At 44.2% G+C, this 24,458-nt stretch overlaps 1 protein-coding gene across 1 annotated transcript; it reads right to left on the bottom strand.

Annotated features, from left to right (window-relative positions):
* Positions 1-3,973: 3,973 nt before the first annotated feature.
* Positions 3,974-24,382, bottom strand: LOC123084700 (uncharacterized). The gene is made up of 6 exons (XM_044506190.1): positions 23,507-24,382; positions 23,245-23,419; positions 21,912-22,033; positions 21,708-21,829; positions 20,265-20,391; positions 3,974-7,349 (listed from the first exon to the last, which is right to left on the bottom strand). The coding sequence occupies exons 5-6, from the start codon at positions 20,342-20,344 to the stop codon at positions 4,385-4,387; spliced, it is 3,045 nt and encodes a 1,014-aa protein (XP_044362125.1). The 5' UTR covers positions 20,345-20,391; positions 21,708-21,829; positions 21,912-22,033; positions 23,245-23,419; positions 23,507-24,382; the 3' UTR covers positions 3,974-4,384.
* Positions 24,383-24,458: the final 76 nt, after the last annotated feature.

Genomic DNA, 24,458 nt, shown 5'->3' with positions numbered 1-24,458 from the left:
CCCTGAATCCCGAGAGCGGGAGGGGAGGGGTACTCCGGCATGCCAACTGCGACACCGCCGACCGCCCATCCACCAATCCATACGTCTTCGAGGACGTGGGCATAGCCCAGTGGTTGGGGGCGCATGATTGTAAACCTAACGACCAGAGTTCGATCCACGTCGGGGACGAATTTCTGGAATTCTCATGAGGGATGCTTCTTCTATATCAATAAAACCGTGGGTGCTAGTGCCCATGGAGTTTCATTTTTTTTTTCAATCCATACGTCTTCGTTTCTCCTGTCTCTGGAAGTGGAAGTTGAAGGCATTGATGGCCGACCACCCTTCGAGAATGGCGGAGAAGGATTCCGGCTAGGAATTTAGGGATCAGGAGAAGGGGCAATGAGTTGGTCCCGTAGATGGGCCAGGCCGTGGACTGAGCCCATAAGTAGAGAGTACTCCCTCCGTTCCTTTTTACTCCGCGTATAAGTTTTGGTCAAAGTTAAACTACACAAAGTTTGACCAAATTTATATTAAAAAATATGAGCATCTACAATACTTAAACTATATAATATGAAAATACATTTCATGGTGCATCTGAAAATGTTGATTTCATATTGCGAATGTTGATATTTTTTAATATAAAGTTAGTCAAACTATGCAAAGCTTGACTTTGACCAAACCTTATATGCAGACTAAAAAGAAACGGAGGGAGTACCTGTAAGTATCTCGGAAGACATGCGCCGACATAGCTCACTCTCCCCTCTGCTCACCGCCGACCACAGATCCATCGCCGTCAGATAGAGTCGCTGGAAGCTCGTGTAGGTTCCGTAGAAGATGAGGACATCGCTGTTTGGTGAACTGAGGGAATGGACTAGTGCCTTTCCTGTGGAAGTTACACGAAATTTGGGTCCAGTTAGGGTGTTCATGCCTTCAGTACAGATGTTCAGAATGGGTTCCAAATTGACATTCTCCATGTCATCATTGCACTCATTCTTGTCACCTCTCGATCGATTGCTTAGGTTTACTCTGCCATCAGTATCATGGCATGTCAAGCAAACTGTAATCTGGAATCTAGACGCGCAGACGGCAGAGTAGTGGATGACGCACAATCAATAGAATCACAAGAAAGATGTAGAACTGAGACTTCTCCGGCAGAAGTTTGAATGTAAGGTGCAAAACTGAATCAACTGATGGTAGACGCACAACTGAGATGCTTCTAAAACAGAGTAATTTCAGCAGTAACGCAAGAAAAAGTGGCAAGCAGCCACAAGGCTGTGAAAAAGCATCTTGGCTAGTGGATGTGCAGATTCAGTGATGGGTCCATACATGGCTGCTTCGGCATTGACCATTCAGGGTTTGACTGACTCGCCAATTTTACGAAATCCTAGTCTCTGTTAAAAACCAACACAATACTACATGTAGCTCTAATTCAGATTGCGGAGAAATTATCGTTTTCACACAAATCATAACCAATAGCATGTATTATGTTCTGCAGATAGCCCACAGCATACAGAATTGCTCGCCAAAGAAGATTTTCTTTTTCCACTTGAATTTCTGGACCTTTACAACTGAAAAGCAGAGCTTAGGATAAATCCGATACTGTTTTGCCTCCATTTCGAAAATAAAAAAATCCGATACTGCTACTGAAGAACCAGTAAAGGTACAAGTTGGCCATGCCTTGCTTGCATATTTATCATATCTGACTGTTCTGAAATCTGTCAAAATATCTATGTATACAGTAGCAGAAGCTGAGCTCTGTCGGGCGAAAAACTCGATGATTTCATCTGATCTTCAGAACCTCAAATCTTGCCACTCTTGGCCCACTCTTGGCCCATTTTCTTTTACTTATTTTAGCAATCTGCATCCACCATCTTGCCTTTGCTTTGTTCGAAAAAATCGATATGGTTTGCTATCTTCACAGAAAAGTATCAAGGAAGAAATTGGGAGGCAGATCCTGATTAATGCTTCAGGGTAAAACTGATATTACTATTCTTTCTAATTATAAACTGATATTGAATCTTTGGTAGAGAACTGGCGAAGCTTTCGCCCCCACTTTTTATGTTGTTGTTACAGCGGGAAATCTTGCCAGCATGCACTTCCTGAAGCACATTGATGAATGGACTCATGACGAAATCACATTGTTTTCTCAAAGAATAACATCCTCGTGTCCTACCATGGCGAGCTGAGGAGACGGTTTGTGCTATGCTCAGTCACCTCTTACTGACTGAAACATAATCTTGTTGTTGGGTGATGTAAACTTTAGTTTGCTAGTACTATTTTTTGTAATCGACAAAGGTTCCTACACATGAATATATGCGCAAACGGATTAAGGCCCCCGAATGGTCTCATGTGGATGGTGAAGAGCTTTTTTTACATCATTTTTTAGATGATGTACAGACAGTTCCATGGTTGGAGCTACCATGCTGACTGTGGACTCTACTTTGGTCAGTATATATAGACCAGTAGTTTGAGCAGATTTAGTCAATAGTTCTAGATCAATATCTGCCAAATAGTACATCTTTGTTGTGGTACATTAGCAATAGAAATCTGCAACCCATTTTGCAAGCTGCTTCATAACCTTAACCTGAAGGAAATATTTCAGTTCTTTAGAAAACTCAGTGTCTCCCTTTTAATATAAAAAACCTCAGACCTGTCCAATGGTCTACTTCTGAGCATCCTCTTCTTTATAAAGATAGCAGAAAGGCAGAGCAAAATACCCACAAAACTAGCATCATATAGTGAAATGGATCTTGACAAATAAAGCAGCAACAGTGCTGGTAGGAGTACAACACACTTGTAGTTAAACACAACGGCTGAAACAAATAAATACACAGGCCACTTAAAGTCACAAGCCACACTTGGTATTTAAACAGATCTCATGCCAAAAACCAGAATTACATAGCTTGGATGGTAGACAAAGTGACCGGTCGACAATAACCAGGATTACACATACATCACCAACATAGAATAGCAGACACTCCAATAAAATGTGTTAGAACAAGAAAAAATAAACCGGTTCGATGGGAGACAAAGTGACCGCTCGACAATAACCAGGACAACTGGACTTTTATTTGGAAAGAAACTCTAAACTCATATTTTTTTCGAAAAGGGGGATTACCCCAGCCTCTGCATCAGAAAGATGCATACGGCTCATATTATTAAAAAACGAAACCAGTATCAAACTCTCTAGTGTCTCAAAGTACGAAATGAAAACAGATCGCTCATACGAGCCTAATCAAAAAGCCACAATCGGCAGGAAAACAAAATAGGAGCACTACATGCCTATCCTGTTACATGACCGCCATCCAAACCGGTTGAAAATAACCCGAGCTACCATCTCCCATCGGGTACACGCAGTAGCCAAACGCCCCCTGGCCTCCGTCGGAGTGAGTAGCGACCACATACGGATCAATGCTGTGGCCCTAAAGATAACCTGCAAAAAGTGAAAGTTCGTTGTTCTGTTAAAAACCAAATCATTTCTGCAGTTCCAGACTGCCCATAACAAGGCACAAACTCCAACACGAATGTGCCTCGCTATATCCGAGTCAACCCCATCAAGCCACGATCCAAATAACATGTTGATAGAGGTAGGTAGAGTAATATTAAAAGCAATATGAATCAAACGCCAAAGAATCTTAGCCAGCAGACAATCTAGAAAGAGGTGCCTGATAGTTTCATTATGATCACAAAAACTACACCTAGCAGAACCCGTCCAATTGCGTTTTGCCAGATTATCCTTTGTCAAAATGACTTGTTTATGCACAAACCACATAAACACTTTGATTCGCAAAGGTAACTTAACTTTCCAGACGTGCTTCGATTAAGGAATCACACTGGTGTTTATGACATCCAGATACATGGATTTGACCGAGAACACGCCGTCCTTAGTCAGTTTCCAACACAATCTATCGGGCTGCTGAGACAGCTGGACATCCATCAGCCTTCGTACAAGATGTAGCCAGGCCTCCCAACAATCGCCTACCAGCGTCCGAAAGCTAATATTGAGAGGCGTGGACTGTAAGACTGTTGCAACGTAAGCTTCTCGACGTTGAACAATGTTGTACAAAGTAGGATATCGAAGTGCCAGGGGTGTATCCCCAAGCCACGTATCCTCCCAGAACCTCGTATTAGCCTCATCACGGACTAAGATCTTTGCCCTGTTAAAGAAGAGGGGCTTGACTCTCATCAACCCTTTCCAAAACGGTGATTCAGTCGGACGCACAGTTACCTGAGCCAATGTACCTTTTGGAGCTAATAAGTGTCATCTTGCGGACCCGAGTGGTTGAAATATATATAGCATGTACCTATGGTGGAACACTGTGAACAAGGTAATGTTTAGGAAGGTATTCTGTGGTGAATGAATGGTTGATGGATCGATGGATGTGTTGATGGAGATGACATCAGTTCATCTGAGGTAGCTGCTCATCTCGGCATGCTCGTCGAAGGAGGCAAACTGCGGTGGAAGCTTGGGGTCGTAGCTGTCACGGTGCAGGGGTGAGCCCCAGTGGAGCTTGCTCCACCAGCTCCTCTCGCCGTTCACCTTCACTATCTTCGGCTGGTGTCCTTGTAGGAGCGGGAGGTGTCGGAGGCTCCAGCACCCTCGGATGTGGAGCTCCTTCCACACAGGTGCTGTGATGGTGGCGTCCGTGTAGTGGATGAGATGGAGCAGTGGCAGCTCCTGAAGACGTATCCTTTGGAGGCTTGGGAGCTGATAAGTATTCTCTAGTGTGTTCTCGTTGATGAAAATTGTCTTGAGTTCGTAGCAGAACAGGATGTCAAGTGTCTTGAGGCATGGCAGTGTTGCTGTGTCTGGCAACACGCACTCTAATCTTGGGAAGTCCTCCAAGTGCAGGTGCTCTAGTGTACTGAAGTCACAAGAATTTAAACAGAACCAAACTAGACTTTTGAGATTACATACATGCATATTGCGTAGTTTTTTCATGCCTTGAGTGCCATATACAACTCCTTCCATTTTATGGCACCAACGTAGCTCACATTCTTCCAGCTCGTGAAAATTGATCCAGCTAGGAAAATAGTTGATAACAGTGTCACATGACACCGATATTGACTTACTGACGCTTAGAAGGTAAAATAAACCATCAATTGCTGATTGTGTCCACGTGATCTCCACGTGGCGCTCAGTTCGGTTAAGGGGAACTGTAATCGGTGATGCAATTGCAATTTCCTCTGCATAACACCTCATATGTACATCCACATAAGTTGATTGCTTCTGCACCAACTCCGGCAACTTGCTATCAAGAATGGCTTCTTCATCTTGCAGCCGCATGCTATTTTTAATGCATGGTGCGACTCGAACATTGAATGATTGGAGAAACCGTCCATCTCTTACGAAATCCACAACAGTCTCACTGAAGCTATGGAAGAACCTGGGGTCAGTTACACACACTTGGGGAACTTGATTAGAGTGATTACCATTTCCTTCTGAACAATGGTCCAAATGAAAGACATCAGGAAGTCGCTCCAACCTATGCCAAGGAAATCGCCTCAGAGACGGAACATCCAGCAAGAGCAACCGCCTAAGCTTGGGAAGGTTAGGGATATCTGCAGGGAGCTCCTTGGTAGCTGTACCTGACAAATCAAGCTCCTCCAAGGCACCAAGATTATTGATCTCGACAGACTCAAGTTTTCTACATCCACGGAGAGACAAGCACCTTATGTGAGTTGCGCCAACCAACATGAATGATGTAAGGGTAGGATGCCCTTCCAATTTGACTCCTTGGACACCAGAGATTGGACTTGCGAGTGAAATCAGTTCATTGTTTTCAATGAGCTTGAGCGGTTGTAGCTTCTTTAGTTCTTCAAATATCTTCTGCGGGAAGTATTTTATTTGAGTCCCTGTGACCTCAAGGGTGGTTAAGCTGTATAGAGAAGCCATTGAAGGAGGTAGGTCCACAAGGTTGGAGCAGGTGGCGAGAATAAGCTCTTGCGTCAGATGAGAAAATGGAACTCCATTCATATCAAGAATTTCAAGCTGGTATAGGGTGGACAATGGTGAATATGAAGTAATACTTGTTGCTGATGAACTAGAAAGAGTTTTGAGATCATGGCAGCCTCTAAGTGAGAGCAACCGTAGGTTCTGCAGACAGCCAATGGAAGAAGGGAGTGCTTTTATTGGAGTGTAGGAGAGATCAAGAACAAGAAGAAAAGAAAGCTTGGGCAAGAAACTGTCCAGCTTGGAAAGAACGGGCGATTGATCTGAGCAGCCTCTTAGAATAAGTGCAGTTGTGCCCCTTGTTTCTTCTGCTCTAAACCATTTCCGGCTTACATGCACTCCATGGTCAGCGGAGAAGGAAATCCATTTCTTATTGTTATCAAAGAGTTCATCAACTTTGCTGCCTTCTGCAATGAGGCCATGATATGCTAAGAATTGTGCGCCGGTATTGGTGGCTTCATAAGCTTCAGTAGCAAGATAAAAAGGTAGCTGCAACAAAGAGTACTTCTGAAACGCTTCAAGGACGACCCTTCCAACTCGATGCATATAGGAACATTTGCTTCTGATGGTGTTGGTTTCCTCTCCCTCGATGCTCATACAAGGCAAGATGCCTTGGGCGGCCCATTGGTGGATGAGCTCATCTGAGGTGATATCTACCACTTGCGAATGCTTGCCAAAGATTGTCGTGGCATAGTGGAAGCAATCAAGGGCTATGCAATGCCAATACTCCTTGGTTTCATGGCAGATCTTGATGAATATTTGCTCGGCCGATTGATGTAGTGCGTAGAGAGTGAGACACAGAACATCTTCATCTGTGTAAATAGATATAACTCTGTCGTCGTCTAACTTGCTCTTGTTGCAGGCTTCACGAGAAGTGGTCGAGATGTGCCAGTTGAAGGCGTCAATCCAAGGGAGCAGAGGAAGGCCGCAATGCCGTGAAAAACTGCGAGCCTCAATTGGCCACTGGAGGTTCTGAGCCACTAGCAAGTACTTCTCGGTTACCAACTTATTGATGATCTTATAAACTATATGTTGCTGCACGTGTCTCGCCAATGTTGAAGAGGTACCACCATCATAGCACCCGTAGGTGTAGTACTGTAGCTCGTCGTGCCTTTCTTTGTACTGGTTGTATGCTTGGTCGAGAAGGCCAAGCTCCTTTGCTGCACCGACGGCGAGTTGGTACTTGATGCTCATGAAGCCTATTCCTTGGGCCTCCTCTGCCATTGGCGTGGGCTTCAGATCCACCTTTATCACGTGATTGAATTGTCGTCGGTACCGTATCTCCATGGCCATGCCTGATATGGCTGGTGTGAATGAAGCCATGGGCCCCACCCCAACATTCCAACACACGTGATAACCCCAGGTGAGTCGATTGACCAAGTCAATATATGAAGGTGTCTTACGGTATCCATTAAACCTGACCACATAAGCAAATGAATTAATTATTAGCACTTAAATACTAATCAAAAGAGAAAACTTCATACTAGATCATCATACTCGCCGCATTGGCCAATTTAGTCCTCGTAGTTAGAAATACCCGAAATACCACCCCTAAACTTACTCTAGGGGTTCACATACGGTCCAAAATACTGTTTTGTCTACGTATCCGCTGATGTGGCGTTGGTCAAGTGGTACACAGTGGCATTGACTGGACACGTCACCGAAACAGAGAAAATACGCAGACACTGGAGGGGGTTTCTGCAAATTTGTCACAAACTAAAATAATCACCGCGCGTTGTCTACTCACGTACCAGGATCCAGCCAGCAGCTCCAACTCCATGTGCTAAGATGCAGCCAACAGGTCAAATGTCCTGTAGCCATGCCACAACCGGCGGAGCCAAGCCGATGAGCCGTGGATGAAGCGCCTGTGGGTAGCGATGCAGCGAGCAGAGAAGTTGGCGAGTTGCCAGGGTTCCGAGGAACGCGGTCATGGACGGTAAGGCCGGTGGCCGCCGGCCCGGTAAGCTTGCCGGAGAAGCGAGCAGGGGTGGACGGCAGGGATGGTTCCTCTGCTCCAGCTCCATGTGCCAAGCTGCACCCGACAGGTCAAACGTCGAGTAGCCAGGCCACAATCGGCGGTGCTAAGCTGAGGAGGATGGCCGTGGACGAAGCGTCGGTTGGTAGCGATGCTGCGCCACAGGACCCACTCCGCTTCCCTGAGCGTCGTCATCCCGTCCTAGTCTACCTCCTCCAGCCACGCCTCTCCGTCTCGCAGGTCCCAGACACCCTCGTACAGCAGCACGCGCACGCCCTCCCACCGCAGCACCGCCTCCACCAGCGACGCGGTGACCACCACCGCCGCGCAGGCCTTCCACGCGACGTTGGTCCGCGCGCTCAGCACCATCTTGATGCTTGCCCGGTTCACTCCTCCAGCGCATCGCCAGCACTCGGGCACGCGCATTCGTCGCCTTGCCCTTGCCAGCGCCACCGCCTCGGGGGAACGTCCAGCTCCTGCCGCCGCCGCGGGTTGATGAGCCCCATGAAGTAGGTCGTGTCCGCGTACATGGCCGCCACCACTACCACCACCAGTATGAGTCGCGTCCCTCGCGTGCACACGCAATCAGCGTTCATGCCGATCGAGCCGCAGACTTGCTAGTCCGGGAGGGAGGCGCAGATGACATGTCGACGACGCCGTTGGTGAGGGGGCAGTAGATCCAGGGGGCGGCACTGGTATGGCAGCCAGGCGGCGGCAGCTTAGGGTACATATAAGAAGTCGTACATTGGACCGTATGTGAACCCCTAAGACAAATTTAGTAATCCTATTTTGGGTATTTCTTACTACGAGGACTAAACAATGTTCAACAGCTAGCAAGCCGGCTGGCCAACATCAATCTGTCAAGCTCGATCGTGTTCATGCGTGCATCAAAACTCGAGCAGCTTGATTACTTCAACCAATCTCTCATATCCAGCTTGTAAACTATAAAATGTGTATAAATAATACTAGCACATGTGCCCGTGGGTTGCAACGGGAGAATTAGTTGACATGTCCATAAAAACGTATATCAATGGACACAACAACATCCGGATGGTGCCTATGCACGCCGAGGTTGAAATCCACTCCCTCCTTTGTTGTGGTTATTATGTCATGAAAGTCTTAAAAATAATTATTACGCAAGATTGACGGACTCCAGAAGGATTAATTCATTAATTATAGGGTCTCCCCAGCGACAATCACGAAATCTGGTCTTTCTTACTAACTCGCTTAATTTATATTGACTTAACCATCCATGCAAATCAAACAATTTTATTTATTTAGTGCCAGCCAGTCATGCTAGCCCAAATCCATTTAATTCCTTCGCTCCCTCTGTTCCTTGTTCTTAAATTGGCTCCCAATTTTCACGCAATTTATAAATGTATGTAAATTGATGCATTCTCATGCAAAGAGTCAAGGTGGGACTTTTTAATTAAATAATGAACCTATTTTTTAGCACAAGTATGCTAAGTCAGCTGGTTGAGGCCTTTGTGGTCATGAGTTGCAATCCCGCAAAGCACAAATATTTTTTGGTACTCCCTAGTCTGCAGAAAAAAAAGGGTGCAATGCAGGCCCTCGAGAAACTAAACATATTTCTGGTCAAATTACATATATAAATATAAATTATTTGAAAAAACAGCTGGGGAACTTAATACTGGACCCAAGTTGGGGCAAAACACTACGTACTTTATTAGTAGATAGGTATAGATAATGAGTGCAGAAATAGTAAGTTTAATCCCAATTTTACAATTAAGTTTAGTGAATCAGAGACCCAAGCTCTAGATAAACTTGCATGAATTTCTCTAATCCATATACCTAGTTTCCATCTAAGTCTAATTTGAATTTACCTTAGCAGCATGAAATCACTCTTCTATGGGAAACTCACAATTCTGTTTTACACGGCCGTGTATTAATTGTCTACACATGCTGATATATGAGCACAAGCACGCAGTGTGAAATGTGAATGCACGCACACTGTACTACATTGATGAAGTTTCCGTGTCGGTGGACAATTTGTTAGCTGTGTGTTAATTTGATGGTCCTGCACTCCTGATGTACTGTGGCTTCAGATGAAACATATCACGGAGAGCTTCTGCATCGGTGAACTAATATTCTACTCCACCAACCACATTATTGGAGAGGAGAGGTGCACACTTTCTGATTGGTTCCGCCGGATCACAAGCTCTGAATCAATTGATTCCTTCCGGCCGGAAGGCACATATCACATATCCATCCAGCTGCTTGTCTGCTTGCCCACGGTGGCTGGAAACGTAGTCAGACTCTCGATCTGGACGCTCCCAATGCTGGTCTGTATGACTGTATGTATCCTCTCGGCGAGAGCCTCTAGCGGATATGATCGGTGGCGGCCGGCCGAGGAGCTAGCGGAGACACCCCACCGTACCTCGTCCCGACACCTAGCCCTGCTCGAGCTGGAGCTGGAGTACGATATGCCGGGCGTCTTGCGCGTGCACAAGAGCGGCCGCGTCGACCGCCAATGGCGTCGCTTCCAAGGACATCGTCCATGATCCACGCCCGCCTCTACGTCCCCACCGCCGTCGCTGCGGAGCCCAAAGTTCCCACGTCGTCATCTTCTTCCATGGCGACGCGTTCTTCATCCACACCGCCGCGTCCCCGCTCTACCGCAGCTACAGCGCCTAACTCGTCGCAGCCGTCCCCACCGTCGTCATCTCAGTCAACTACGGTCTCGTCGCGCGGAGTACCCCATCCCAGCCGCATACGACGGCGCCGAGCCGTGACTCGCCGCGCACGGCGACGCCTCACACGTCGTCCTCAAGGGCGACAGCGCCGGTGCCAACATGGCGCACGCCACGCCGATACGGATTGGGAAGGAGTGCATCGAAGGCTACGGCGATATGGTCAGCGGCGTGGCGCTCCTGAACCCCTACTTCCAGGTGCCGCGGCGAATCATCGTGGGGCTGCACGATATGTTCTCAGGTGCCTATCTATGTCATGTCGTTGAGGCGGTACGCCAAAGTGCCTAGGGTGCCGAGTGCTCGCCGTCCAGCAGCACGGCACGACGTGTCATGGCTCGTTGGAGGCCAATCGCACCCAGATCTAGACCATAGGCCTACGTGCTTCCAAGAAGTAGAGGAGGCTTGGTTGTGCCTGTATTTATTGCAGGAGGGACGGCCGTGGTTGGATGTACTTGTGTCGTTCACGGCAAGTTGTGGGAACCTATTGTATTGGGACTTGCTACGGGCTATGGCTTCGGGCGCCAGGGCACAAATAATACCACCTCACGTGTACTCCCTCCGTTCCCAAATAATTGTCTTTCTAGCCATCTCAAATGGACTACAACATACGAATATATGTAGACATGTTTTAAAGTGTAGGCTCACTCATTTTGCTTTGTATATAGTCACTTGTTGAAATCTCTAGAAAGACAATTATTTAGGAACGGAGGGAGTATATATGTTTTAAATTCAAAGTAAAAGCGTAAACTTATGGGAAGAAGCGTATTGTGAGCTGGAATTTAGTCTATTTTGGAAGAGCCCAATAACTATTTCAGAAATTCCTAAATAAATCCTAGAGGCCCACTTAGCCCATTTATGCAAGGCAAGGGACACTACTAAAAGTTTAGTCCCACATTGCTAGTTTAGTGGGAGTTGGACCTCCTTATAAGGGAGGTTCTTTCCCCACTTGTATGAGCATGAGAACAAGAGGGATATCCGCGCGCGCTCCTCCGCTGCTCGCCTCGCCGCGGGTTGCGGGAATGAGCCGAGCTGATGTCCAAATTTTTGCCCCGCACTACGGGTATAAGAAAGGTCACTCGGAGATGGAAAGTTTTTGCTGTAGTGGATATTGAATACGAACGCTCGCACCCTTCGGCTGCTGACTGTTTGTTTCGTCTCCCGCGTTCCCTTCAGCTCCCGGCGCAGCCTCTCGCCTCCTTCTCTTGCGCCTATAAAAGGAAGGTCGCTCCTCTCAGAGAGACGCACCAGAACTACTTCTTCCTCTTGCCACCAGTTTCTGAGCACTGCGCTACTGCTACGATCTTCCCCATCCCGACTTGCAGCGTGCACCGCAGGTCGGGACAGTAGGCCTTCGAAACCGCACCTTTTGAGTCCTGTACGGGAGAAGGGTGATAAGATTTTTGGGGAGCGCTCTGCGCGACTACTGACTTCTTCGTCACGGATGCTCCGGACTCCGACGACTACTTCCCCGACGTCGACAACCTCCTCGACGACATGGAAGACACCGACCCCACGTCCAGTGCCTCTGCTCCTGCTGCTGTCCAGTACGCGTTCTTATTTTTCCTGTTAGAAGTCCTGCAACAGTTCCTTGTTCTAGTGTTTCTCCTACACATGTTACGCTCTATTTCATATATGCATCTTGATCTACTGTCTGCTCTAGAGATGATCGTTCTAGCTCATATATGCAGATATTATTTACCTTCTCTTTGTCAAATCGCATGGCTTGTTTTATCACTTCTATACTAGTCATGCTTTATCTAGTATTTCTGTTAATAATATCATTCGGTAAATTGCTCATATTTTTAACAATCCAAAAACCTTATTATAGGCAATTTACCCCAAGTGGTTTTGCTGCTTCCATGAGACCTCCTATGTTTGAGGGTATCCACTATAAGTGGTGGCGCGTGAGAGCAGTCTTATGGTTTCAAACCATGAGTTGCTATGACGCCACTCTTGGCAAACCTGAAGGAGAGAAAGATGCCCAACAGGCACAAGCTTTTCAGAAAATGGATACCTTGTTTAAGGCTGCTCTCTTGAGTGTTCTTGGTGAGAACATAGTTGATGCTTATGCATCAATTGATAATGGATAAGATATGTGGGATGCACTCGAGGCCAAGTTTGGGGTCTCGGATGCTGGCACTGAGCTGTACATCATGGAGCAATTCTATGACTACAGGATGACTGAAGAGCGCTCCGTGGTTGAGCAAGCTCATGAGATACAGTCATTTGCTAGAGAACTTGAGCACTTCAATTGTATCCTACCGGACAAGTTTATTGCCGGAGGTATCATCACTAAGCTTCCTCCCACGTGGAGGAACTTTGCTATCTCACTGAAGCATAAGAGGCAGGAGTTTTCCGTTCCGGATCTCATTGGTACTCTTGATGTGGAAGAAAAAGCGACAGCAGAGGACAACCGTGCTCGAGGTATTGAGGGAGGTTCTAGTGCCAATCTGGTACTAAAGAAGAACTTCCAGCCCCACAAGTTCAAGAACAAGGGCAAGTTTGATGGTAAAGCAAGTTTGATGTGAAGAACAAGGCTGTGCAGCACATTAACTTCAAGAAGAAGAATGACAAAAAAGAAAGGTGTTTGTCATGTGTGTGGGGATCCTGATCATTGGGCTCCTAGTTGCCCTAATCGCTATGACAAGCGTCATCCTGGGAAAGGCGGCAAGACCGCTAATGTTGTCATTGGAGACACTGAAATGAAGGATGCTGGGTATGGTATATTTCCCACTATTCTTTCAGTATGTCATTTGATTGGTTGATTGACACGGGTGCTAATGTGCATGTATGTGGTGATATTTCCATGTTTTCGTCTTATCAGACCGCAGGTGCTTCAACCATGCTGATGGGCAATGGTTCAAGTGCTTCTGTTTGTGGTGTTGGCACGGTCGATCTGAAGTTTACTTCGGGGAAGATCGTGCGGCTGAAGAACGTGCATTATGTCCCCTCCGTCAATAAAAATCTTGTTAGCGGATCTCTTCTGTGTAGAGATGGCTACAAGCTTGTCTTTGAGTCGAATAAATTTATAATTTCCAAGTATGGAACTTTTGTTGGTAAAGGCTATGAGTCAGGAGGCCTGTTTCATTTATCCTTATCAGACGTTTGCAATAAAGTTGTTAATCATATTTGCAACAATAGTGAATAAAACGTGTGGCATTCACTTCTTTGTCATGTTAACTTTGGTCGCATGTCGCGACTAGCGAAGTTGAACTTGATCCCTAGTTTCACCACCGTCAAGGGATCCAAGTGTCAAGTGTGTTTGCAAGCTAAGCAACCTCGTAAGTCTCATGTGACTATGGAAACGAGAAATCTTGCACCACTAGAACTCATACATTCAGATCTATGTGAAATGAATGGTGTTTTGACAAAAGGTGTAAAGAAATATTTCATGACTTTAATTGACGACTCCACTAGATACTGCCATGTGTATCTTCTGAAATCTAAGGATGAGGCTTTGAAATTTTTCAAGATCTATAAAGCTAAAGTGGAAAACCAACTTGATCGAAAAATCAAGAGGCTTAGGTCCGACCGTGGTGGAGAGTATTTTTCCAATTAATTTGATGCTTTTTGTGCGGAACATGGTATAATCCATGAGAGGACGCCTCCCTATTCACCTCAGTCAAATGGGGTGGCCGAAAGAAAGAACCGTACTCTAACTGATTTGGTTAACGCCGTGTTAGACACATCGGGTCTCTCCAAGGCATGGTGGGGGGAGGCGTATTGACTGCATGTTATGTCCTAAACCGAGTTCCCACAAACAACAAAGAGATAACTCCATTCGAGGAATGGGAGAAGAAAAGGTTAAAGCTCTCCTATCTACGAACCTAGGGTTGTTTGGCGAAAGTCAATGTGCCAATTCCAAAGAAGCGGAAGCTGGGACCAAAAACTGTGGATTGTGTTTTCCTGGGATATGCTTTTCATAGTATTGGTTATAGATTCTTCGTTGTAAAATCTGAGGTACCTGACATGCATGTCGGTACGATCATGGAGTCGAATGATGTGAATTTCTTTGAAGATATCTTTCCCATGAAGGATATGGCTACCTCATCTAATCAGGAGATGCCTAGTTCATCGAATCAGGAACCAGTTACAATTATTGAGCCTGCCATTTCGATGAAACACTTTGAAAGTCTTTTGTAGGAGAACAATGAAGTTCCTACTAGGAGCAAAAGACAGAGGACCCCAAAGTCCTTTGGTGATGATTTTCTTGTGTATCTCATAGATGACACTCCCAGTTCTTTTTCAGAGGCCTATGCATCTGAAGATGCTGACTACTGGAAGGAAGCAGTTCGTAGCGAGATGGATTGCATCTTGGCGAATAAAACTTGGGAGATAACTGATCGTTCTTATGAGTGCAAACCTATAGGATGCAAATGGGTATTCAAGAAGAAGCTTAGGCCTGATGGTACTATTAAAAAGTACAACGATCGGCTCGTGGCTAAGGGTTATACCCGAAAGGAAGGTGAAGACTTCTTTGATACTTACTCACCTGTGGCTCGACTAACCACTATTTGAGTTCTGCTTTCACTAGCTGCCTCACATGGTCTTCTCGTTCATCAAATGGATGTTATAAGACCGCTTTCCTAAATGGAGAGTTGGACGAGAAAATTTATATGGAACAATCAGATGGGTTTGTAATAGATGGTCAGGAAGGGAAAGTGTGCAAGTTGCTGAAGTCTTTGTATGGACTCAAGCAAGCACCCAAACAGTGGCATGAGAAGTTTGAAAGAACTTTAACAGCTGCAGGCTTTGTTGTGAACGAAGCTGACAAATGTATTTACTATCGCCATGGTGGGGGCGAGGGAGTTATGCTTTGCTTGTATGTTGATGACATACTGATTTTAGGAACAAATCTGAATGTTATTAAGGAGGTCAAGGATTTCCTATCTCGCTGTTTTGAGATGAAGGATTTAGGAGTGGCTGATGTCATTCTGAACATCAAGTTGTTGAGAGACGATGATGGTGGGATTACATTGCTTCAATCTCACTATGTGGAAAAGATCTTGAGTCACTTTGGCTACAGTGGCTGCAAGCCCTCTCCAACACCATATGATGCTAGTGTCTTGCTTCGAAAGAATCGAAGAATTGCTCGAGACCAATTGAAATATTCTCAGATTATTGGCTCGCTTATGTACTTAGCCAGTGCTACAAGACCTGACATCTCTTTTGCTGTCAGCAAACTGAGCCGGTTTGTTTCAAAACTAGGAGATGTGCATTGGAAAGCTCTAGAGAGAGTTTTGCGTTACTTGAAAGGCACTACGAATTATGGAATTCACTACACTGGGCACCCTAAGGTGCTTGAAGGGTATAGTGACTCAAACTGGATCTCAGATGCTGATGAGATAAAGGCCATGAGCGGATATGTATTCACTCATGGAGGTGGCGCTGTTTCTTGGAAGTCTTGCAAGCAGACCATTTTAACGAGGTCAACAATGGAAGCAGAACTCATAGCACTAGATACAGCTACGGTCGAAGCAGATTGGTATCAACCTAGCTTTGTCCCCCCCTAGCAATGCTGCTGCTCTTCCTCCTACCTACGCTGCTGCCGCTCACCTTCCCCACATGAGAGCCACGCCGTCACCCCCTATATTTCTCCCTACCTTCCCACGCACCCGATCCCACCATCGCCGCTATTCCCCGATCGCGCGACAACTGATCGCACCACCACCTTGCTCCTCCCGCGCCACCGCTCCAGCCGACCCACTCCACCATACATTCGTCATCGTCCTCTACCCTCAATCGCCACCTCTCCATTAAAACAACAACAAGAAAGCTATCCACACCCCTCCACCTCTTCCGCTCCCATGGATTTCTCTCTCGACTCCTCTCTCTCTTGATTGGCGATAGCAACCCCTTTTCCTCCTCTCAATCCATGAGTAGCAACCCCTTCGACGGTCCCTCGGTTGCGGTGATCCATGACTTGCCGATCTTCGAGAGCATCCTGATGAAGCTCTCCCACTCCGAGGCTAGCTTCTACTCGTGGAAGGCGTACTTTGGTCTTTCTAGGGGGTTTTCTGCAAATTGGTGTGAGCTCTCCCTATGACTATTGGAGTGAAGCATGGGAGCAGGTGACTTTCCTGGGAGGAGCCAAGTTAGTGAGGTCAGCCTAGCCATCCATTTCAGTTGAATGGTCAAGAAAAGATGGGATGCTGGTAGTACAAAATGGGCTTATAGCACTAGAACCTTTCTCTAAAGATAGTCTGGTCAATGGAAAGATATCCTTTGGCTTCTTAGAGCCGTGATGGAATGTCATGAGGTTTTTTTACTACGGGAAAACAATCAAACCCTAAAAACCCTAGCCGACAGAGAGCAAGAGGACATTATTGTTTCCCTTTCTTTTCGCTAGTGTTTCTGACATCCCCCCCCCCTTGCCTTTCATGTCCCATCCGGGTCCCACATTTGGAGCAACTCAGATCAATACTTGCATGAGAAATATATTCTTCTATCTTTGGGTTTTGTATCATTTGTGGTGTCTAGTGAAGGAGACATAGCCATATGCAATAGAAGTTTCACACCCTTATTCTTGGCCCGATGTGGCCCTTGTTGCCGATATCGAGAAGCGAACGGTGTTTTGTTCTATGGATCGATGGCTACTAATGAGGTGGATTGTCATATAAAACTTCAATTTGGCTCCGCAACAGTGACGACAATCCGTTTCTGTCGGTGGTTCTTTCATTTCATCATTTTCTCTTGGAAATCTTCCCCGGTGTTTTTCCCTGGACGTACCTTGGGATGGAAACTCAAGTGGTTGCTCGCACAATCTCACGACATCCTACAATGACATATGTGTAGTAATACCCGGGAGAGTATGACGACCACGAGATCTCCCTCGACGGCGGCCATGATCACCATTCCCATCCGAAGCCGGCAACATGGGACTTGGAGGATATACTCACAGACTCTTCTTATGCTCTCGGCTTCTTGGATTGGCGATGACGATCTCGAAGTGGTGGTTGGAGGATCGCGATTGTGGCGATGCAATCGCCCATTGTTTCAAGGAGATCAACAATCCTCTGGAGTGTGATGTTCCCAGAGTGCACGGGTTCCTACATGGGTCCCCGCAGCTATGCGACCTAGATCAAGATATTGGCGTCCTAGCTGGTGCTCCAGGTCCTCGTGGCCTCCGACCTTCATCATCCTAGTTGTTGATCGCATGCTCGCCTTCGGTTATCTAGGACTCGAACTCATGGATGAGGTTGTGAGCCCTCTTTGTCGATGATGACAGAAGATGATGGTCTAGCTTGCCTCGAGTGCTAGGAAGTAGTTGTGGCCCCTTCTAGGAATCACTTGAGCTTTTGCCGTCGCCTTCAGCTATTAATCGAGCGCGTGTCAAGTGGTCAATTGTGCCTTCAGGGTGAGCCATATCGTCTTGATTTGGCGGAGCCAGAAGGCCGGCATGTTTTTCGCCAGTAATCACCATGCAATAACATAGATCAGCGAATCCCAGTGTATAGGACCCAGTGATGGAGTAGGCCTCAAATCCTAGATCTAGAAATTCCTCTTGGCGATATGAATCGCCAGCCGTTGGGAGAGTTCACCTCCTCCAATGAGGGTGATGCCTGAAACCCATGACATTGCATTTGGGTCAAAGACTGGCACGAAATAGTTTGCATCCACCTGTACTCAGCGTAAGATGAGGTGGGTGCATAACCCTTGACCGATGTAGCGTGAGCGCTCCATCTCGGCGAATGAAATTAAAGTCGATGACGTAAATCCGACCTGATGTTGCGAGGTCCCCACTATCGACACAAGCCATTGAGGATAATTATGTCGATGCCGAGAAATGGTAGGGTATTTGTGTGATTTGTTTGGTCATATGGATATGCTCGAGTTAGTAGGGATCACTAGACATGATTTTACCTAGGTTTGGGCCCACTAGGCATTGGAATTGGCTTAGCTAAAAAAGGCAGATCTTGTTCAACTAGTAGGAAGACCACCCTTCTATGGTGAAGGTATTCCATTGATATTCGTCACCCTAGGTGATGAATAGTTATTCTTCACCCCCTCCTTTTTAGCATCAATGTACTGTAATTTTATGTTAATTTTGTCTTATTTCAGACGTAAAAAGAGAACGTAAGAAAATATATAATCACTATAAAAAATATTTTATTTGACATAAAATATACATAAAATGCATTTTTCTGCTTTTATGGCATACAATTTTGTTTTTTATGCCAAATATTGAATCAATATGAATGTAACTATTTGTATTTCAAATCTAGTTTACTTATGAAATGATCATAAGATTAGCTCGGGTGTAGAATACATTATTCTGCACCCTAGGTGATGAATAGTCAATCTATATATATAGCTGTAAAATGGAAATTGAAAAGAAACCCCTTGTCCATCTATGTAGTCACCCCTGCCCAAACTCGTAATCAAACATGACAAAGGAATGAATCTACTTTTGACGTGTCTCCATATGCAATAGTTTGATCGTAAGGTTTCAAGAATTCTGGAAGAGAAAGGAAACCTCATAGGCAGAAGGTCCTCCTGCTTTTCTCTCGAGACAAAATACAACAATGGTTACAATGTGAAACCGATGAGTTGGGTTGCAACTCAACGACAATAGTGGAAGAACTAGACGGAATTCTACAGATCGCTAGGTCTTCGCTCTCTTAATTGTTGATTGTGTAGACCTTGGTCCTCTTGCGGGTTCTTTGCCTCTTTTATATACCCCTGATATGGCGGTGGCCTCCTCTCTTTCTAGTAGGTGTCATCTCTGTGTACGAGTAGGATTCCAGACTGTGTACAAGTGGGACTCATGCATGGTCTCCTACCAAGTAACCTGCAATGATTTCTTTTGGGAACCCAAGTGTATACCAAGTAGGTCGGTGATCTCTTTGTGGGCTGCCAAGTGTATGCATATACCTAGGCCCATACGACCTGTATACAGTATACACGGTATAGGATATGGTTGTATGACTACCCATCGTAGTAATTGTGTTTTTAATGTTTCCTTGGATCAGACGACTGGAATGGCTCTAATGTAGGCACATGGTTTTTTGCCCATATCAGTACCAATTTACACTTGTTTTGAAGGACTCGTCGTGAAGAATATATTCGTTCAAACGGATTATTATTCGGATACAAAGTTTAAAAGTCCTGAGATTTGAATATAGATCTACAAGTACATTGAATGTTTTGCCCAGTTTGTAGTTGTTGCGATGTCTTGTTGAATTCTGAAATATCTTTCTGGTAAACTGTTTTGTTACAGTAAATAAAAAGATAAATTCAGTAAACTATTATGTCCAAAAAGGAAAAAAAATACTTCCTAAAATTCACCGTGTAACCAAATGGAACCTTATTCAGCTTAATTTGTTCACCAGCATGTTAGTTCATATCTATTTCAAACTATTTTTGTGGAAATTTATTGCAGGTAACTTCTAAGTCTATTGACAGCAGGGGCAAGCAACCTCAAGATAGGATTCAAGCCCATACTTCTATGGTAGAGGACTAGATGAGTTTGGAGATAGATAGTAAAATGTCAGATATATGTTTGGTAGAGGACTAAATGAATGTGTTATGATTATTAACTCAAATAATCATTTTAAGGTTGTTCTACCAAAAAAAGACATGGATAACCAATAAAAATGCACTTTGTGAAAGTAATGAATGTAAATTAAGAAGTTTGAAATCATACCAAAAATCTTTATCTCTCAGATCATCACGCCATTTATCCCGCACATGATCGGGCCACTTTTTCCATGAAGAAGATTCCATGACTTATGTTCAGTAGTGTACCAAACTTGCTAGTTTGCACAAGTCACCTGCTAGAAAAAGATGATGCGAATCAGTTATTCATAAGGAATCACATTATCACTAGCATATGCAGCGAAACAAAATATCTATATAATGTGCGTAAAGTGGATTGTACTCCTACTAGTAGAAATCCGATACTTACTAAAGAAAGAACCTTTGCAAGATAAGAGATTACAGTTTAGATATACTCTTATATTTCTTTACGGAGGAAGTACTAGGCAAAGTAAGGACTAAATCAGGAGACCGGCGTTATGGTGCACGGGACCATCTGGACCCGAATCATCTCCGTTGCTCCAGCTATGGGATCCGGCAAAGTAGGTTCTGATACGACAGTTAGTTGCAAGGGAAAATAGGTTGTTTGGGAGAAATAGGCGCACGACGAAAGAGTTCTGTACGGAGATGGGGTAAATTTTTGAATTGACCGTCATGGGTGCGAGCCGACCCGTGTGGCTGATAATGACGACTAGGGGTTGCACTTAATGTTCGACTCAATTAGCTGTTCTCACAGAGCTCATGCTCGGAAGCAAATTTTCGATCCAGTGCTCCACGTGGCCGGCTCTTGTTCCGCTCCAAACGATAGTACCTGCAATTCCTGTAGGTGAATTTAGTCTGATGCAGCCTCCTTTCTCTGACCACCGCCGGGAGCAGCCGACAGCGTAGCGCATGCGTCGTCCAGCACGACACACAGTTCCCCGCACCTCAGGCTGGATAGAGCAAGCGGGCTTTTCGGCCCACTCGTGGCCCGCTCCTAGCCCGATGAAGAAATTGTAGGGTCCGGTTACTAGATTTCAGCCTGAAATTTACTCGGTCCGGTCCAGTCTTTAACCAGTCCGACTTGTTTTATCGAGAGCAGAGGCGAATAATAGGCTTGTCACTCTGCGAATTGAGCTAGTTCCAATTTGGATACCGAGCGGACCGAAGCTGCAGATTGTTCCTCGACGCCGATGTTGATTTTTCTGTTAAATCCATTTTACATGTTCGTAAATCTTGCTTGTCATCTACATTTATTAACGACATTTTAGGGAATTTCTTCAGATATCTTTGATATACATGAAAATTTCAGCATGTGACAGCCTCTCCAGATTTGTCTATGGAACATGTAGATCAAGCACAAACAGTTTGAGATTAGAGCGGGTATGAACTCTATGCTCTGGAACAAATGACAAAACCGTATTTACATATTATTATGTTTTAAATTATTCTCTATAAACACATGTAATTTTCCTACTATAGGGATTTTTTAAAGATTATTTCAAGCAACGCAAAAGACATCAAGATTGTTAGGCGCTTGAATTCAATAGAAATAAATTAGCCACATATCTACCTCTCAGATCTTGCCTTCTAGATCACTAAGAATCAATATCCAGTCACACTTCAAATGAAGGTTGCAAAATTAATTCTCTTTGACTTGGCTTGGCAGTTGCACACTAATTTCCTTTTACAGTCCTGAGATAACAGAAGCAGTTGACATTGTTAGGTGTTATACCGCCAAGAAATAAATAGGAAAGAGATAACCCAAAATTTTTACCTGCTGATAGAATGGGACACTGTATGTAAAGAGACGATTGATCTGATCAACTAGATTACTTGAAAAATCTCAATATTCGGAAAAGTCAGCGACCTTTTTGGTGTTTTTGTTGGAACTGATACCTAGAAAAGCAGCAAATTATACATGAAGAAACAAAAATGGAGAAGCCAATGATTTTTTTTGTATAGATCAGTGGAAAAAAGGAAATTGAGTCTAGATAGGACAACAACACAATAGCAAAACTGAAAAGCCAGTGACTGCTTATACATTTCATAATTGGAAGCTACATAAAAAATAATAGATGCATATATGAAATAACAGCAGTAAAGAGAAACAAAATTGATTTCTTAAAATATTCATTACTAGCTAGAAATAAGGATTGTACTCTATATGTGCAAGAGAAATGGGGAATGGAACATGCAACCAATTGTTTCATTATTTTTTTGTTTTACCACTAGAAACAAGCACTATTTTGGACGTGTGAAAGAACAACTATCAACAGGGAAAACACCAATGGATTTTGTGTATTATTTTTGTAACCAAAAGGGATATATTGTGTTATTGGTTATTTATCACTACAAATAGAGACTACTTTTGCATATGTGAGCAGCAGTGGAGCGTGACAACAAAGTTAGGACGGGCCAACTGCTAAGCCCAAAGTGGTAGCACGGCTAAATAAGGAATTGGTCTCATATGGGCCATTATTTACTGATTTTAGTGGGCCAAATAACTATGTTTCTGCTTGGGAAGACTGGCCGTGGCCAGGTATGGTCCCCAAGAGGCCCCGAACAAGCATCAATAGGGAAAAAGACCAGTTTTCTTGTTGATTGGTTAAAAAAGGATTAATCATGAACTAGATATGAAAGCATAAAAGTGAGTGAAAACACCAATGAGACTTGAAACTAAAGTCATACTTCTAGCTAGCTAGGACAGAAATGAAAGAATTTTGATGAACAATGTCCAAAAATTTAGTTGCAGAAAAGACAAATGTTTGGGAACAAGAGGGTGAGGGGTTTCAACAAATGCACTCTTATGACTTATATATACACAAACTGAGGAACTGGACCATAAAATGAACCAAAGATGGGATGCTTGGTTAGAGCAAGAAGCAAAGAATACATTTGCTTAGAAGATAAACTGGTGATGGAGCGGAACAAATCATGAACAATTGTAAGCATCAACTTGAAACTGACAGCTCCTACCCTAAGAATGAACGGACTATATACATAAATATTTTAAGCATAACCATGTCCAAATTTTTAATAGACAAAACCGTACTGAGTGAGCTTTGTATAAATAATATTGATTCATTAATCATCAATCTATGTTTTACCTCTCAGCGGCTAAGAAACCTGCATTGGGGATAAATTTGTATAAGATAATGTCATGTAGCTTCTTAGATCACCGAGAAACATATATATAGCAATACTTAAACTGAAGGCTGACAAATAAATATTAATTGACCACGTTTCTCCTCAAAAGATGCAGGCTAGCTTCCTTGTATGGTCCTGTGAAAACACAATCAAATTGACCCTGCTTGTTATATAGCCCAGAAGTGAGTAAAAAGATCACAAATGAGACAATATATAAAGTACCCGGTGATTGAATTAGGCACCCTAATATGGATGTGAAAAAATGGTCTGATCAACCAGATTTACTTTAAATATCTCAGTAGCGGGAGCACCCAACAATCTTTTGGGTTTTTGCTAGAGATGGTAAATATAAAAGCAAGCAATGACAAAGGTGGACAAACAACAAAGGGCTGAAACCACTGATATTTTGTTTTGTGTGTTCAGTATTTGTCCATAGAAAAGAAAACGAAGTCTGGATACGAGGATAACACAATAGCGATGATGGAAAGCCACTGAATGTTGTTTTTATATAATTTTTAATTTAAAAGTAGAGATATATAAATTTGGTAGTTGTAGATCTGAGAAAACAATGGTAAAGGGAAACACAAATGATATTTTATCAATGTTTAGTTTATCGCTAGCTAGGAAAGGTAATTGTATTGTAGATGTGGAAGAGCAGAGGCAAAGTGGAGAATGCAATCAATATTTTTTTTTTGTATTGATCACCAGAAACAAACAATATTTTGTATATGTGAAAGGACAAGAATGAACAGGGAAACCACGAATAGATTTTTTGTTTTCTCTTGTAACAATGACTAGAAAGATGGATTAAAAGTGGAACAAAGATTTTTTTTGTGTTTTTTTGTGTTGATCACTAGAAACAAAGATTATTTCTTATATGTGGGAGAACAAGAATAGAAAGGGGGAAACACCAACTGTTTTTTGTTTTTGCATTGGCGATTAGAAAAAAGATCAATCCTAGACTGGATGTGAAACCACAAAAGAGTGAAAGCACAAACAAGAGTTGAAACTGAAATGACACTTCTAGCTGTTAGACGACGAAGGAAAGTAGAACAGGGTCGAATGTTTTGGTGGAAGGAGAAACAAATGGCAAGGACAGGAGAGGGCGAGGCGAGGCGTCTCAACGCCTGAACTCATCACTTATATATACACAAAACTTAAACATCAACCGGAG

Source organism: Triticum aestivum, chromosome 1B, assembly GCF_018294505.1.
Source record: "Triticum aestivum cultivar Chinese Spring chromosome 1B, IWGSC CS RefSeq v2.1, whole genome shotgun sequence".
Lineage (NCBI taxonomy): Eukaryota > Viridiplantae > Streptophyta > Magnoliopsida > Poales > Poaceae > Triticum > Triticum aestivum.
Note: the sequence above shows the minus strand (reverse complement) of the source record. Positions and strands in the feature narration are given on the sequence as shown.

What these genes read in the sequence shown, in the direction of transcription:
- LOC123084700 (XM_044506190.1), bottom strand. Translation starts at nt 20,344, where the DNA reads ATGGAATCTTCTTCATGGAAAAAGTGGCCCGATCATGTGCGGGATAAA. An exon ending in CTGAGAGATAAAGATTTTTG is followed by an intron (nt 7,350 to 20,264) that starts GTATGATTTCAA and finishes TTATGTGGTCAG; the next exon opens with GTTTAATGGATACCGTAAGA.